Source organism: Staurois parvus, unplaced genomic scaffold, assembly GCF_062004578.1.
Source record: "Staurois parvus isolate SC_StPar_1 unplaced genomic scaffold, SC_StPar_1.0 ptg000096l, whole genome shotgun sequence".
Lineage (NCBI taxonomy): Eukaryota > Metazoa > Chordata > Amphibia > Anura > Ranidae > Staurois > Staurois parvus.
In genome coordinates, this window is record NW_028317892.1 from 10,900,460 (window position 1) to 10,919,640 (window position 19,181).

General features: G+C 39.8%; 1 protein-coding gene across 1 annotated transcript in view; it reads left to right on the forward strand.

Annotated features, from left to right (window-relative positions):
* LOC149467991 (cysteine-rich protein 1-like) overlaps positions 1–19,181 on the forward strand; it is a 60,122-nt gene that overhangs the window by 29,603 nt on the left and 11,338 nt on the right. Inside the window, exon 2 of the mRNA XM_089670895.1 lies at positions 18,830–18,924. Within this exon, the coding sequence (XP_089527021.1) occupies positions 18,830–18,924 (95 nt within the window). The remainder of the gene's footprint in view (positions 1–18,829; positions 18,925–19,181) is intronic.

The window sequence follows — 19,181 nt, forward strand, 5'->3', positions numbered from 1 at the left end:
CATGTTCACACATATACCTATTATTAGATATGCCAGGTCATTTTATATCTAATGTAGCAATAATCAGGCAGTGCATGAGAGACATTTTGTCTTTTAAAGCTGACAATTTTCCTTTGGATTACAAACAGACAGGATGGAAGATATGATGGTTGTACTTACACCCTATTTCTCCTATGTCAATTTCTATTCTGGACTGGAAAGGTTTCTCCATCAGAGTGTATGTCAGATCTGACCACATAAGGCCAGCTTTCTACTGCAGCAGTATGAAAATGTAGATTTAGAGGAAACGTAACAGAATAGAAATGCCTTCATAAAAATTGGGGACATTTTTTCAAAGTTGTGTGCTCCAGGGTGTTCTCTTTTTCTTTGTTCTACATCCAAAATATGCTTCCAGGGTGATGACTCACCAAGTTCCAAATTATAAAGATGACAGCCTTGGTACTTGCATACTTAAAAACTAACAAGCAAATGCATTTCCCTTATCCTTAGCCTAACAAGTTTCTTTGCTGGGTATGACTGGGGCAAAGATGCAGACATTAGCATAGTGTAAAGATTGGGTGTGGAAGCAGGACACTAGTATCTGAACAGAGATTCAGCTAGCATTGTAAGGATAAGAGGCTTGGAGTTATCTTCAGTGTTACCTATAATGCTGCCACCTCCCCCTCTCTCCCCCTCTCTGTTGGGGTCCCCCAAGGCTCTGTCCTTGGGCCCCTTCTCTTCTCCATCTACACCTCCTCCCTTGGCCAACTGATACACTCCCACGATGACATGCAAATCTACCTCTCTACCCCTCGTCTGACCCCTTCAGTCTCTCCTGCCTGAATCACCTGCCTACTGAATGACATATCAGACTGGATGTCACTCCACTTCCTCAAATTAAACCTTTCCAAAACCGAGCTCCTAGTTTTCCCCCCAGCCCTCACCCCCCATCCTCTCCATCACGACCAATAACGCTACCATCAGTCCCACCCCGCAAGCCAAAGTTCTAGGTGTCACTCTAGACTCAAATCTGTCCTTCCAACCCCATGTCCAATCGCTGGCAAATTCATGCAGGCTCCACCTCCACAACATTTCCAAAATACATACGTTCCTAACCCCAGACACTACTAAACAACTCATTCACTCCCTTATTATATCACGACTTGACTACTGTAACTCCCTCCTCACCGGCCTACCCCAACACAGGCTATCCCCGCTCCAGTCTATCCTGAACTCAGCGGCCAGATTCATCCACCTTACCAACCGCTCCGTATCTGCAACCCCCCTCTGTCAGCCCCTCCATTAGCTTCCGATTGCCCAACGCATTAAATTCAAACTACTAACATTGACATACAAAGCTATTCATAATACTGCCCCAAACTACCTCACCGACCTGATATCCAAATAGCACCCAACACGTACTCTTCGCTCCTCACAAGACCTCCTACTCTCTAGCTCCCTAGTCTCCTCCTCCCATGCCCAACTCCAGGACTTCTCCAGGACTTCCCCCATCCTCTGGAACTCACTACCCCAATCCATCAGACTGTCACCTACCCTCCTCACCTTTAGGCACACCCTGAAAACCCATCTCTTCAGGAAAGCCTACCCTGCCCTCACCTAACAGCTGATCTCCCCCACTCCTCCTACCACTCCATCCCCCACAGCCACTTCCTCCTGTACCACTACCCCCTCCCTCCTAGATTGTAAGCTCCAAAGAGCAGGGCCCTCAAACCCCTCGTGTATTGTATTGTCACTGTATTGTCTCATGTCCCCTGTCCCCCACTATAATGTACAGCACTGAGCAAACTTTTTGGCGCTATGTAAATACTGTATAATAATAATATTAGAGAAACTAAGAAATAAACAGATAGTAAACAGAATTTACAAGATGGATACATGTAAACATTTTAGTAGATTACTGAACTACAAAATATTCCAAATGAATGTGATACGGTGGGGATAAATATATTCATTCAAGCAATTTATTTCTGGCTTAATAAAGCTATAGAACATAATTTTGATGTCATCAAACTGATAAAACAATGGGCTGTTGAAAAAATATCAAGTGTCTCAATTTCTGTACATGCATGTGTAATCTAAAGTATGCAATAAAGATTATTCATTTAAAATATAGTGGTCCTTTAAGTAGACGGTGAAATAAAAGCAAGGATGTTATGACAGGTATAGCACTTAGAAGTATCTGAGTGCAGACAATGGTGTCTGAGAGATAAAATCTGTATATACAGCACAGTATTGGAGCAGGGGATGAATATATGGGATCAAATTAGCTATGATGGTTTGGATTTAATGGAATATTCATGGCAAAATAGGTTTAATGATCCATTATATTATGACCTTGGACCAGTCTAAAGGATAGGGTCACCTTTCTGAACATGTTTCATGTTACACCCATATTTAGGGTTACATGTGCAGTATCATTACCACCCCACCCCCCCCCCCTTTTTGCAGTGAGCTGGGGACACAATTTAACCCTTTCACTGCCAGAGCAATTTTTTGCATTTTTTTTTGCACTTGTTTAAAAAATCATTTTAGGACTACAGATTACACAACACCATCAAACATTATATATTTTCTGTAAAAAGACACCCTAGAGAATAATATAGTGGTAGTTCTTTTTCTTCAAACAAATGCAATAAATTACCCAAATTTTTGGTAAAATATAAAAGATGAGTTTGTGCCAATTAAATAGATACCTTTAAATTTGTGTGCCCCTGTGAAATGACAAACATCAATACCATGTATTTTCTATAGGGGATGCTTAAAAAGCCTCTACAGGTCATCAGTTTAGTGTTATGGAGGAATTATTGTGCTATAAATATTGCTCTCACTCTGGCATGCACAGTGATATGTAACATGTGTATCACAATCGACGTTTCCATACGTAGCCACCCAGACACGTGCATTTAGGTTTGTGGGGTTGGGGAGGCCTCAACATTTTTTGGGGGGGATGTCATGTGCTTGGGTGTAACTTCTTTTTTTTTTTTGCAATAAAAAAAATATTTTCCTTAACTTTTTTTCATCACATAGGGGACACAAATCCCCTTATGTGATGGTTTTAAAGTGACAGGTTCTCTTTAATGAGACATGCAGGGTCTGAAAGACACAATCCCGTGGCTGCAGCATACAGACCTGGCAGCAAAAGGGTTAAAGAGTGCTCCCTGTGAATCAATGAACTACAAGTACCGACAGTAGAGCACTGTGGTAGTTCATTGATTCTTCCTGCCAGTCTAAAACTGTCTGCCCGTACGACAGGGTTACCAGAGACCCCCTTATATCAGATTTACCCTTTACACCAGACTCTGCAGTGTTCCCCCTTACATCAGAGTCCCCTCCTTAAATCAGAATTCTCAGTGTTCTTCCTTAAATCAAAGTCCCCAGAGTTCTCCCTATACATCAGCGGCTGCAGAGTCCTCACTCACAGTGTAAAGGAACTCTGCAAGTTTAGATGTAAAGAGCAATACAAATGATAGTTATTTTTGACAGCCCAACGTAAGTTTACTTGAAAAAATTCATTTTTTGTTGTCAATTCTGCCGTCTGTTTCACTTCCTGGACATATTGCATGCATTGCAGCTTCTCCTTTGCTCATTCCTTTGGTTTGCTTTCAATTTCTAATGGCTATATATTCAATGGTACCTTGCTGCCTGCAAGCTGTGATTCCGGTACTGATTTTGCCTCCTGAAACTCCTCCTCTCAGAACCTCCTGTAGCTGAGATGGCAGGCTCCATGAAGTGTGTGACACGGCAGTGCACATTAACATTATTTTTTTTGGACTAAATGATACTAACATAAGAGACCTCATTTATTTTCAGAGTAAATCTCTATTGAAAGTAAGATTATTCAAGTAAAAATGTTGACTTACAAAGATATGATTACTGAGAATTGGCAAGTAACGTTCTTTCAGCCTTCATCCCAGTTGAAAACACCTACTTGTGGTGTCCACCATGAAGGCAAAAGTTAAAAGCACCAAGATTGTACAAAATTTACTTCTAGAATTTCTGTTCTAAATAATAAAGTAGCACCAGTCATATTCATTAAATTGAACTGAACTTAAAAATTAAGAAAATCGCCAGGAGCTAGATTATTCAAACAAATGTTGGGATAATGTAACTTGAGAACACATGCTGGCAAGTTATATCATCAATGATGTCCAATGGCTGAAGAGATAAACAGAGATGTGTTTGGTTGTTCTTCAAACAGTAAAATAGGTTTTCCTTTTCTTGTGCATGACTGGGTATTCTTTGCAAAGTTAATTTTTATCGCATACACTAAGCTAAGTGAGAATTGCAAAGTGAATATGCTCTGCTCCTTTAGTAAATCAACCCCAAAATGATGCTTCTGGGTAACTAAGTTCCAGGCAATGCCAAATAACTATTTCATTCAATTAATATGATCTTTATGTGTAAGTGAGGAGTCAGTTAAAGAAGAAAAGTCATCAAGTATTAAAAATCTTTATTAAATGCATGGAGCACTTGGTCCCATTCTTATTGGTGGCCCTGTTCCTAAGCTAGCAAGCAAGGAAACAAAAAAGAGAAAGGGCCCTAGCCCTGATCCCCCGGGGCGCAATGCTCCTGATGGGGACTGAGGCACTCACTAGGTCCACCCGGCCGAAAATCGGCGAACTCCTTTCTTCAAGAGGCCTATCAAAGTGAGGCCACCCCGAGTACTAAGTGGGGCTCCCCCAAGGGAGACCCCATGACCAAAAAGCCATATGCCTCTCCCCCCAAGACTTTCAGGACAGGCCTGAGGACCTACACCTTACTAATCGGGAAAAGTGAAAGTGTGTACAGTGCTGTGCAAAAGTGCAAGTGACAAACAAACATAGAAAATAAGGGAGAGGGGAAGTGGAAAAGTGCTATAGTGCCATAGTGAAGCAATTCCTCTGGTCCTGGCCAAAAGGCCCAGCCCTAGAGGAATGTGCAAAAAAGAGCGTGATTGGTGTAGTGACCAAGGTGCCTAAAACTCAGTGAGGTCCCTCACCGTGAGAATTTTGGCACCCCTGGACTGCCACTCCAGGGGCACATACACCACGGGCTTCTTTCTCAGCCAGACTAGGGCAGCCCCATCCCTACCAGAAAGGCATCAGAACTTAGAAAGCTTAGGGAAAGCCTTGCCTACAACTGGGGACAAGCCTGGTGCAGCAGGCCAGAATCAACCCAGGAGGAAAAGTCTCCCCCACCACTCTCACCATTCCTACCTAGTTACATCCGGGATTACTAACTGACTCCCCAACTAGCAAAAGGAGCCAGAGTTCTATCCCGGACAACTGATAAGAACAGATACTACACTTGATCTTAGCCAAAGAGACGAATAACTAATACGGACTGCAACAGGGACAATCTGGAAATGGGTGCCATCTTTTCGCATAATATGGGACAGGGCCAGCTATATTCATTACACAAGCACTAATGAAGGATCGGTCAGTGCTGTGGAACTGTATGATCTATCTGCTGGTGCTGTGTATGTTTAAAAGCAGCCAACAGATATATCACACAGGCCTGTCAACACTGAATGATCTTTTACTTTTGTTAATGAACAGTCAGCACTTTAGGGCTATGTGATTAATCTGCATTTGTTAGTAAACATACACAGTACTGGCAGATAGATCATAAAGCCTCTCGGTCTCTCAGCTCAACTCAGCATCTGAATGATCTTTTACTTTTGTGGAAATGTTGTGATTGGGACCACCATCTGGTCAGGTGGCATGATGGATATTGGGAGACTGTGGACCTGGGGTTCTTTCCTTTCTCCTAAATCCCCTGCTTCGTCCCTAAAGCCCACCTAGTGTCCTCCTGCCCTCTGCTCTACTGTCTGAAGGCAAGTAATCATTGCATCTGCCATTGCAGACCTGGGAATTTTTTTTTCCCCCTTGTTCTCCCCTTTTGTTTTTGGGATGCCTGTGGGTAAGCTGGGATGTTGAGAATGGGTTATAGACAAAATTAACATTGAAAAAACTGCCAAAAGGAAGCAGATGTTTATTAATATGATTACGTAAATTATTTAATCTGAGGATAGGCAGGATTTGTAAACATTCAGAGGTGATGTAGGGGTAAAATATCTGATAAAATACAATTTGCATTACAGTCTGTGGCTAACCTATTATTTGCATTTTACAGACTTGAAGATCGTATATAGGTACAATCATATGGGCATTAAATGTGTTCTGCCCATGCTCCCTATTTTCATTGATCAGTTGAGCTCAGTAGGGAATACAATATATATTAATATAGTTGAATAGTAGGTTGCAGTACACTCAACTTAAAAGAAGACATGCACTACACAATCCAAAAGCAATATGCAACCCTAACAAAATAAAAAATTAATGAAATGACAACTGAGGAGAAGGCGGCAATACACATATACACTCTTTCTGAAGCACATGGCATAGTACAAGAAAGCAGAAAAAACAAGGTGCTGATAAAAGGAAATGTAAAGCAACTAAATAATTTTTTTTTCTGTGCATAAAAAAAACTGTTCATACACGTAGATTGAACAACAACACAGATCATTTATGTGTAAATGAAGTAATGTGATATTCATGATAATACAAAAACACATAAATCTAATGTAATTGGAATAAAAGCAGTGTAGCACACAGAGTACCTGAATATTCAGTGCTTCACATAACAAGGTTGTATGGCAGGCTACAGATGTACTCATAATACTGCCTGAACATATTTGTCCTTTGGGATTGTCCTTGTGTTTAGATTTACAAAACTGCATTGCAGCATAATGGTATTTTTTCATACACTGCATTACATGCCTTGTTGATTTTATGTGACATTTATCAAGTGTAATTGGAGACAGTCTCTCCTTTAGCTCATATGACAGTTTTCAGTAGATGATATGTTATGGCTTGCCTTATGCTCTTGCTGTCACGAAACATCACTAGTTCTTTTTCTCTTAGTGTACTGTTGTTTCTCAAAGTATAATGCTATGAGAGCTGTGCTATTGACATGCATGCTACATAAAGACATTATTTTCAACCTATTTAAGTGGAAAACACAAAGATGATGTGCATAGTGTACTAACCTGTATCAACCAGATTACAATTTACTGTAGTCAGATGATATCTTTGCTAAAAAAAAAATCCCAATACCTGTAAATTAATTGGTTTATGTGAAAGTTCTAGCATCTACAAATGGCGGTATATATACTGGATTTTTTTTTACTAATAATGGCAGTGATCAGCGACTTATAGCAGGACTGTGGGACTGCGGCCGGCATTCTGACACTGGTGGGGGAACTGACTTGGTGTCACTAACATCCCCAGTGACACCAATACAGTGATCAGTGCTAATAAAAAAGCACTGGCACTGTACTAAGGACACTGGGCCGGAAGGGGTTAACATCTGGGGTGATCAAAGGGTTGCTGTGTGTGTTTTACTGTGCGCTGTGTGTGTGCTTTCCACTGTAATCACACTGCTTTGGATACAGAGCAGTGTGCAGGAGCTGACAGGAGAGAGATCTGTATTGTTTACATACAGTTCTCTCCCCCATCGGTAATACTCGGCGTTCACCGGGTGCCAGCGAGTAATCACCGGGCAGGACCCAGTGATTGACAGCCGAGGCTGTGAATAGGTGTGCGGGTAGAGCACGCATGAGGCCAGTGTGAGCCCCCTACCCAGAAATGTGAAATCACGTGTGTGTATATGTGCGTGTGTATATGTGCGTGTATATATATATATATATATATATATATATATATATGTGTGTGTGATTTTGCGCACCCCTGTAGCCCTATAGAAGTATATCTTCTATAGGGCGGCAGGAAAGCGGTTAAAGAAGAAATCAATGCAATGTTTTCTTTTTTTCAGTTTTGGATAGAGTAGGAAAGGGTTAGAATATCCATCTAGTTTTTATTGATGTCTGTGGTCCCATTGGTTTATTACAGCTGAATTAAAATGAAAACCTGAATACTGAGAGTAAGCTAGTATGCCCTCTATGCATCTCAAAGCTTAGTTTTTACTGTAGACTGCAATATACCTTTACTCTGTGTGAACATTCAACATATTACACAAATTCAGTAGACTCACTATGGTCATGAATCCACTCAGTCCTTTAGACTTTTCTGGAGTGCAGTTGCTCAACAATTGCTATCAGGTTGTTCCTCCATGATGAAAGTTTGATAAGTGTATAGAAGAACCCCCCAATTTAATGGGACATTAACAGTACTAATAAATTAAAAAATCTTTATTGTGTAACATAATAAAACCATAAAATATAAAAAAAGTAATGTAGAAAAGGCTGTTTAGGTTAAATCACAATCACATAAATAATTTCACCGTTGCTGCAACAGATTTACTCTTTTGTTACATCATCATCATGTCAATCATTTGCAGAGTTGTTGTAGCAAATCCAACACATTTCAAAGTCAATCAACTCCTTCCTCAGGGAAAAGCAACTCTGCAGATGAATGGCAGCATCTAAGAAGCCAAAAGTATATATTTGCTTAAAATGTGTACAGCAGGTTCACATATCAAATCAATGCATCTAGAGAAGTTAAATTACTCACATACAATAGGTGAATGGAAACAACACAGCCTGCAGTCACAGCATAAAATCAATGGAAGTGGTCATCATTTCCATGTGTATGCTTCTCAGCAATATCACACCCATAGGCTCCTATGGCTAAACACTGGGATGCCTAGGTACAGGCATAAAGGGAAAAAATTAATTAAACAATTCTTAAGTGCAATTTAGGTAGTAGGGCACATCAGCTCATATATATGAAAAAGAGAACCTCAGTAACTTATATAAAAATGTATATTACCCACCAAGATGGTTCTTATTCTTATATGCCCATTAGGGATGTTGTATCACAGTTTGAAAACCAGCCTGAAATTCTCCCATTAAGGATCTCCAACCAGTGTATAGCTAAGTGAAAGCTGCCAAATTCTATGGTAAAAAGTATATAAAAAACGAATGCTATCTAACTTAGCTATACACTTAGCATGCGTGCGGGAGTCCCGAGCCACTGCACACAGCTCTGAAGGAATGGCACGGGTGTGCCGTTCCTTCAGAGCATATGTGCCGACTTTAGAAAAGAGAGAGTATATTAATTTTACCTACAAGTAAGCTTTAATATAAGCTTACCTGTAGTTAAAATTAAAAAAAATGAGTTTACTACAACCTTAAGCTCCTGTTGGGTGCCCATCAAAATCTAAACATTCCCAGAGCCTCATTGAGTATTTTGTTCTTTAGACTTTTCTGTCTGGAATCCACTCCTTTCAGAAGCCAACCAATACACAGACAACCTAATCAGACCACCTTGGAATTTTGCAGGTCACCACACTTTTGAAAATAACAGATAGTCAATCAAATGCACCACTGACCTTGCTGAGAGGAGGGGAATAGCACAGTTTTTCTTTTTTTTCTATTATAAAATTTTACAAACAGGCAATTTTTCTCCTTCACTGATGTGCGTTGGTGAGGCTGCACTGATGGGCACTGATAGGCAGCACTGATGGGCACTGATGAGGTGGCATGGATAGGCAGCACTGATGGGCACTGATGAGGTGGCACTGATGATGCTGCAATGATGGGCACTGATAGGTGGCACTGATGGGCAACACTGATGAGAGGCACTGACTGGTGGCACTGCTGGGCACAACTGCTAGGCAGCACTGATGAGTGGCACTGATGGGGGGCACTGATGAGTGACTCTGCTGGGCACTGTTGGGTGGTACTGCTGGGCATTGCTCCTGGGCACTGATCATCAGAGCCCCGATGATCAGTGCCGATCTGTTCTATGACAATTGCCAGTTATCAGCAGTACTTTCCTCATACAGTGACAGCGTGAGGAAAGTGCTGCCGATAACCAGCAACTGTATTTACTCCGTGATCTGCTGTGTCATTGGACACAGCTTATCATGTGGTAAAAGGCCGCTGTGATTGGCCTTTTACCTCATCATCTGATCAGCTGTGTCCATAGGACACAGCAATCACAGAGCTCTCTGGGTGCGCGCCGCTCTGGGAGCAGGGAGGGGCATATTTTGGGAGGGCGTCACTGGACAACCACTCTGTAGCCATCATTCAGCTATAGCGCGTTTGGCAAGAGGTAATTCGGGCGTACATGGATCGAAATTCAGCTGGGTCGGCAGAGACGACAAATTTTGATTGATGTATGAGCACTGTGGTTGTACAAAGTCAATCTACTGATCGACTTCTGACAACCGCCCTGCTGGATTTTCCCCAATCAATCAGCTCTTCAGGCTATTGCCTGCAATGCTGATCAGTGTATTCTGATGGTGGGGAAATCTCCTCATTGTCAAAGTACAATATCTCAAAGGGGAGGATTCTCTCATCCACATCAAGAATGTGGATGAGAGGATGGAGTGAGTTTTTTGTTCAACCCCCTGGTTGAACAAAAAACTGACTCATCTGTGGGCTGCCTTAGTCTATATTTTTCTTGCTAAATGCTTAAAACATAAAGGATCTTTTAATTGGCTCAGTTGGTCATTCAACTAGTTTTCTATGTAAAGAGAGCTTTAATATTAATTCAATGGATTTCCATGAAAAAATATTTGCTGCTCTAGTTATGCACACACTAAAGATCCCCATGTACATATTAATCCCCTTTGTATAATTTGAAAAATCTTTGTGTCAAATGCAAGCATAAGAAAGACATGGCGTACTATGTGCAAATTGAACGATTTCTCTCTCTTTTTTAGCGTTTCAATTATTTGCAGGGGTCATGACTTTAAATGCTGTGTGATCATGTTCTACTTCAGACACATGTTTCCCAAAGTTCTGTCTTGAATACTTTAAAGCATTTGACTTAATTGATAGAAGGACTCCTGTGGGTAAGAAGCACATCAGCGAGTGCCTATTTAAATAGCATATTCAGTTAGGAGAATGTAGAGCAGACTGTGTAATTGCTGACAGAAGAGTGAATATTTTACTTCTGTTTTCTGCTCATCATTGTGGACTTGGGGAAATGTGTATGAGATTTTTTTTTATTTTTGTTTCTATATGTACCTTGGGCAGAGGTGCAAAGCCTGTTAATCAGGTTCCCAAGTGGGGAATTTTGGATTACTCGATAAACCAATATTTCTCTTTTTTGTGTTTTCATGGAATTCATCAAGCTGACAGTTGGGGGCAGATTTACTAAAACTGGTGCACTGAGAATCTGGTGCATTCTCACGCCACATGAGGTCGGGCATTGTTGTGCACCAAGAGGAACCCAGGGCCCACTGCACCAGCGTAGGGTCGGACAATGGGTCCAAGGATTTCTCCCCGATACCTAATGGCAGTCAGGATGCCATTGTCTGGTCTGTAGAGGTCTGTGTGTCCCTCCATAGATATACCTCCCCAGAGCATCACTGACCCACCACCAAAGCGGTCACGCTGAACGATGTTACAGACAGCATAATGTTCTCCACTGCTTCTCCAGACTCTTTCACATCTGTCACATGTGCTCAGGATGAACCTGTTCTTGTCTGTGAAAAGCACAGTGTGCCAGTGGCATTCAATGGAAAATGCCAATTGAGCTCTATGGTACAGGGCAGTCAGCACAGGGCCCATTAGAGGAAGTCGGGCCCTCGGGCCACCCTCATGAAGTCTTTCTGATTGTTTGTCAGAGACACTCACACCAATGGCCTGCTGGAGGTCATTTTGTAGGGCTTTGGCAGCGCTAGTCCTGTTCCTCCTTGCACAAAGGAGCAGATACCAGTACTGCTGATGGGTAAGGTCCTTCTGCGGCCCTGTCCAGCTCTCCTAGAGTAGCTGCCTGGAATCTCTTCCATGCTCTTGAGAGTGTGCTGGGAGATACAACAAACCTTCTGGCAATGGCATGTATTGATGTGCCATCCTGGAGAAGTTGGACTGCCTGTGCAACCTCTGTAGGGTCCAGGTATCGCCTCATGCTACCAGTAGTGACACTGATCCTAGCTAAATGCAAAACTAGTGAAAAACAGAAAAGATGAGTAGGGAAAAAAAGTCAGTGACCTCCACCTGTAAAACCATTCCTGTTTTGGGGGTCATCTCATTGTTGCCCATCTAGTACACCTGTTGTTAATTTCTTTAACACCAAAGCAGTTGAAACTGATTAACAACCCCCTCTGCTACTTAACTGACCATATCAATATCGCAGGTGTTTAATTGACTTGATGTTATACTCTGATTAAAAGTGTTCTTTTATTTATTTGAGCAGTGTATATAACTTTGCATTTACTAGAGTTATACATTGTTATCAGAAAATTGTTAAAGATGCATAAGAACCCCATGAACTTGTCAGTATTCAAATAGCATAGGTTAAAGGTCAAGTTCACCTTTTCAGAAAAAGTAAACTATCACCCTACACCCTCTTCAGAGCAGAGCAATTCTGATTGGCCAGCACCAGCACAGAGAAATGCTGTGATTCATCCCAGAAGTCCTGCTGAACAAAGGGGTAAAAGGACAAGGATCCAAAACCTCTACACTGCTACACTTGCTGTGAGGGCATTGACAGCTCATCACCCATGAAGGTAAGTACAGCAGGGACCTCGGAAGTGGGATATAGGAGAGTTGCTTGGTAACATATTACATGTTACACCCTTAAAGCTGAAATTAGTCTTTAAGGCATTCCCCAAGCATGCTATTTAAAGAAATTGTAAATGTTTAATGTTTTACTTTAAGCCCTGATAAAAGTATTCAAATAAAAAAACATTTTTTTCATTGGTACATGTCCCTCCAAGGCATTGCCCAGCTTCCCATGCCATTTGTTTGACAATTATTTGTCTGTTAGTCTTGAAAATGGAGAAAATTGAGTTTAAAGATTTTACATCTATTGCCTTCAATAAGTATGCTATATGGTGTGAATCCTTGTGAGCTATTATGAATCCAATAGGTGTTTTAAATAATAATTATATACTAATCTTTAATGTATGGTGCGCTGGCACTTGCACAAACTCACTTGGTGGTGTCAAATCAATATAAATGGTATTTAAAGTGCCGCGCTCCTATTATTGTGCATATATATCTCTAAATCCACTCTATACTTGTTAGACTCAATCAATGAGTATATAAATCAAGTGTAAATCATAATAATAATCATGAGTGATAAGCCATAAATTAATCAATGCGATAAAGTTATTACCAGTGAATTACCAATACACACATCATAACCTAGATGTGTGTAATGAAAATAGTGAAACCTTAATATAATGTGAATATTAAGTGAATATTTATAATACATATAATTAGTACCATTCTAATTATATACAATCAATCCAGTAATAATTGTGCAACTATACACTACCAGGGGAGGGGCTCTGACGTCACGACGTGGTAACGGTGAGGCTCGGTAATTCCGACTGCAGACAGAGGCAGGCAGGGAGGGAGAGCAGAGATTGAGCATTGCTCACCCAAGATTTCTATATGATTTATTTGCCGCCCTGTACCACCAAGGAAATGCATCTAGCTGTGTAATACCGCTACAGGCAGAAATAAACTTCCATCATTTTAAAGGATAAGGCACTATCGTTTGTTTTATTTTCTCTATATCTGACCCCTAAATTGCATATGGGTGAGAGGAGGAAATGAGAAGGAGATGACCCCTGGAGGGGAATAAGGAGATAAAGCTGGTCTCACAATTGACATATGAGCAGTGGAATAAAGGAGAAAGAGGAGAGTACAGGAGTACCTACATCCACACCTTGGCACATCTATATCACAGAGCTTTTATCCATCGATCCTGGAAGGATCAAAAAGCGTATTTGCCTGAATTCTCTCAGGCAAACATAAAGGTGAGCGCATAGGAAGACCATAAGGCACCTGACGAGAGGAAACAAGGAATCACCCTCACTTTGGCACTTTTTCACAAAGACTTTTATTTAATTAATTTATTTACTTATTACACCTATGCACGTGCACATGGTAGTGTATAGTTGCACAATTATTACTGGATTGATTGTATATAATTAGAATGGTACTAATTATATGTATTATAAATATTCACTTAATATTCACATTATATTAAGGTTTCACTATTTTCATTACACACATCTAGGTTATGATGTGTGTATTGGTAATTCACTGGTAATAACTTTATCGCATTGATTAATTTATGGCTTATCACTCATGATTATTATTATGATTTACACTTGATTTATATACTCATTGATTGAGTCTAACAAGTATAGAGTGGATTTAGAGATATATATGCACAATAATAGGAGCGCGGCACTTTAAATACCATTTATATTGCCTTCAATAAGGTTTGCATTAATGTTTGTAATTTTGCAGATTTTTGGACAGATGCACGCTAAACATACCTATGAATTGAATCCAAGCACATTTGCCTATCCCTACTCAGGATATCCATGTTTATGTATCTATAAGAGTAATTGCTATTACTGAACATTTGTATCTCGCTGGTTTATCTTACACGTTTAGGTTCTGCTGCTGTATTAGATGCACAATGTATTGTTAATAAACTTGTATGTTGATTTTTCCATTGTGGCTCTCTTCCTACATTATATAATATTAAAATTTTAATACAATTTTATTGAAAGGAAAAATAAAGAAAACCTACTAACCTGACCGATTAGCTAATTATAGGCGCATACATTAATAATCTCTGCCTGAGACTTCTGCCTGCTGAGCCCACACGTTAATTTACAAGACTATAATCCAGAGCACACGGAAACTATTAATTATGCTAGCACACAATGTACGACAATTCATGTAGAAATATTTTATATTTCAGTTTTTTAGTAGGAGTTGGAGAGTGAAATATGTAATGCTTTCCTAAATGGTTAGAAGTTTACATTCAAGTTACAGTTACAGAATTCAGTAGAGGTGGGAAAAATTTGGGCAGAAACAGTCTCTGGAACATTGTAATCTTTGCACTAGATGCTCTACTCTCAAGCTATATTAATACAAATCTTCTATGAATTTCAGCCAATTTGTGAACACAACACAATGAAATGAATTAAAAGGACCCTGCCATCAAATGTTTTTGCAGTGGCTAAATATAATAGCAACAGAACAGGCAAAAGCTTGGGGGCTTCAGACTCCAGGTGGTCCTGTGTGGATGCTAAAAAGGTTTAAACTTCAGTGCTTTTCTGTAAGTAGGTAAATCTCAGCCCAGCATGTCTTTAGACTTTTGGTCAGAGGGTGATCAGCAATGGTAGACTTTGTTTTGATGTTAATAAATGTTACTTAGGAAACATTTATACACAATGAGGCTAATTTAGTAAAGGATTTGAGAATGTTCACACAATAAAATGCATGTAGATTCACATCAATTATCTGTTTATGTACGGATAAAAGTAAATAGAGGTTTTCTTTTCACATGATTGGATAACTTAAGTGACTATTGACTCTTTTTTTGTGTGAGCATTTTCAAATCTCTTAGTAAATCTGTCTAAATATGTACACTCCTTATACATGGAAGTATAGATTTTTTTCATATTATCTGCTGCCATCATATGAGTAGTTTGGGACTATACACCCGAGTAAAATCCAGTCCAAAATTCAGTGACAATGTCTACACATAGCCTATCCCCCCCAGACATGAATACTTACCAAGCCGTGCACTCCCACTGGCCCCTGTTTTATCACGGTTATATAACAGTGTACGTTTTGGGGGTTTTATTTGAGATGTGTAAAGAGAAATAACACAAACACTTAAATGTATAACATTTAATTAAGCAATGACACATGAATATAACAAATGTAGTAATATTGGAAAATGTCACAATATTACTTAGCTGTAGATGCCTTTTTGCCAAGGGTCCTTGCATCTTTGGGGCTTGGCACAGATGATCAAAACCAGGTACGTGCATGTAAGCAGCCCTGGGATGGAACAACTTTTACAAGTTTTACCTGAAGTATATACAGGACAAGTGGGTAGAATTTGAGCAATTACAAACTCTGAATAGTAGTATTACCTTTTAAAGGAATATAGCACATTTCTGACTTAGTATTAGATTAGTTAAAGTAAAGCCATACTTATGTCCTTATATGGACCCTTAATCAGGTTTATAATTCATTCTTAGATATTGTGAGCCAATATTAATAAGGAAATATGACATTTCACCATAACCCCCAACATTGCCAGTGTCCTCATGAAGGGGGGGCATATTCATTATATCTAAGCTCTGATATCAATCATTGCTTCATTGCCGGAGCTTAGGTAGGCAGGAATGTTATAAGGGGAGGTTGTGATGGTGCATGGTCATTTTGCTTCTGAGGAAGTGACTTTGCCAGAAAATGCATTTAGCATTTAAAGGATGTTCTTTGTTTAGTCTACAAATTATTACTGGCTACTGTCTAACAATAAGCTAAGTATCTTGGGTATCACATCCCCATGTAGCCTACACATTATTAGTGGCTTTGTCTTACAGTAAGCTAAGTATCTTGGATGTAACTTCCCGATGTACTCTACACATTATTACTGGCTTCTGTCTAACAATAAGCTAAGTATCTTGGGTATCACTTCCCCATGTTGCCTAAACTTTATTACTGGATTTCATCTAACAATAAGCTACGTATCTTGGGTATCACATCCCCATGTAGCCTACACATTATTAGTGGCTTTGTCTTACATTAAGCTAAGTATCTTGGATGTAACTTCCCGATGTACTCTACACATTATTACTGGCTTCTGTCTAAAGATAAGCTAAGTATCTTGGGTATCACTTCCCCGTGTTGCCTACATTTTATTACTGGATTTCATCTAAGAATAAGCTAAGTATCTTGGGTATCACGTCCCCATGTAGCCTACACATTATTACTGGCTTTGTCTAACATTAAGCTAAGGATCTTGGGTATCACGTCCCCATGTAGCCTACACATTATTACTGGCTTTGTCTAACATTAAGCTAAGTATCTTGGGTATCACGTCCCCATGTAGCCTACACATTATTACTGGCTTTGTCTAACATTAAGCTAAGTATCTTGGGTGTCACTTTCTGATGTAGTCTACACATTATTACTGGCTTTGTCTAACATTAAGCTAAGTATCTTGGGTGTCACTTCTTGATGTAGTCTACACATTATTACTGGTTTCTGTCTAAGGATAAGCTAAGTATCTGGGGTATCACTTCTCCATGTTGCCTACATTTTATTACTGGCTTTGTCTAACATTAAGCTAAATATCTTGGGTATCACGTCCCCATGTAGCCTACACATTATTACTGGCTTTGTCTAACATTAAGCTAAGTATCTTGGGTGTCACTTCATGATGTAGTCTACACATTATTACTGGCTTTGTCTAACATTAAGCTAAGTATCTTGGGTGTCACGTCTTGATGTAGTCTACACATTATTACTGGCTTCTGTCTAACAATAAGCTAAGTATCTTGGGTATCACTTCTCCATGTTGCCTACACTTTATTACTGGCTATCATCTAATAAGCTAAGGATCTTGGGTATCACGTCCCCATGAAGCCTACACATTATTACTGGCTTTGTCTAACATTAAGCTAAGTATCTTGGGTGTTACTTTTTTTATCTCTAAATCATGTCACTGCTCCTTCTGCATCTCTTACACCTTCTTTTATTTGTGTGTGCATATCTGAATTGTTTTGCCATTTGCATATTCTACATGTTTAATTTGGGGTACTAGATATCACTTGCACATTGAATTTCACCTTTTTTTTATTTTTTCTTGACTGCTCTATTTCTATTCTGTGAAACTATCAGTACACTTCTACTTCTTCTTTTTTTACAATACTCAACTTCTAATACAGTGCAGCATTTTTGTATTCTTATATGTTTTTGTTGGTTTTATATATTATTAAATATTTGGCCTGGGTTTACATCCAGAGGGGGAATATGCATTTTGATAATTGGATATGGCTATTTAGCTTAGAGCAGGTTTTTTTTTTATTTGATTTCAAATGATTTTATCTGGGTATTCATATTTGAGAAGGGTTGCCTGATGTCGATTTTTTTGTATATTATATTTTATATGTTCCTTTGCACCAATAAAGATTAGTGTGTAACTTGGGGGACATACGACGAACAGATCAAACATTTTCTAGGTTTGCTTTATGATCCATTGGCCCATCCTTTTGAAATTAACATTGTATAGCTTGTTAACAATTGATATAGTGGGCCTGAGTGGTCAATCACCAGGCCAAATAGTGTCATATATGGGGGGATTTGACCATGGCATCATTCCCTATCTAGGCTGTGTCACCAGTCCACACAGGAACTTTGACTGCCAGGAATTCTATGGGGGTGGTGATGGACTGTGGCTGGGTAAATATACATGGCTGTGGCAGTGGGCTCTGTCCACATACTGTAAACGTGTCTTGAATGAGAAAAGTTAAAGTGATTGTAAAGGTTTAGATTTTAGATGTTAAAAATAACAATCATGTTATACTTACTTGCTCTGTGCAATAGTTTTACACAGAGCAGCCCTGATCCTCCTCTTCTGGGGTAACCCGCTGATGCTCCTGGACCCTCCCTCACTGAATGTGCACTTTTGCAAGCCACATACTATGGGGGAACTTGTGCAGGCTTGCTCGTGAGCAGGCTCTGTCTGTCCATAAAACACACAGAGTGGGACTCAGCCCAGCCCCTGCTCCCTCCTTACTGGATGTGATTGACAGCAGCAGGAGTCAATGGCTCCCACTGCTGTGTCTGAGCCAATGAGGAGGCTGAGAGCCACTGTTCTCAAGCACATCGGTGGATAAAGATCAGGCTCAGGTAAGTATAAGGAGGGGCTGCGGGGGAAGCTTCATACAGAAGGGTTATACCTTAATGCAGAAAATGTGCTAAAGTAAAAAGTTTCTTCCATTAGCACCACTTTAATGTTTCTTTTTTAACTATGAGCACAACTTAGTCATTATTATGGTTTCATATACTTCATACATTTTCTGCTTTCTTCCCTATTAGCTGAAAGAAAGCGTTCCTTAGGAAAAGATTACCATCCCCTTTGCCTTAAATGTTTTCAGTGTAAAAGACAACTTACTGCAGGGCAACATGCTGAGGTAAGTCACCATGATGATAATTCTATTCAGAAGATAGCCACATGCGTATTTCATGAAAGTTTTTGTTAATTCGAATTTTCAATAAAATGTTGTAGTTTTACAGATATTATCTATGCTTGCTGGAGAGGAAAATCTGGCATATAATATATAGGTGATTGGTAACCATGGTAGTAACAAATTACAGCCATTGTTACTCTGATAAACTACATTCGGACATTTAGAACTGTGTTTATTAGCTTTTATCTGTAATCCTGGTT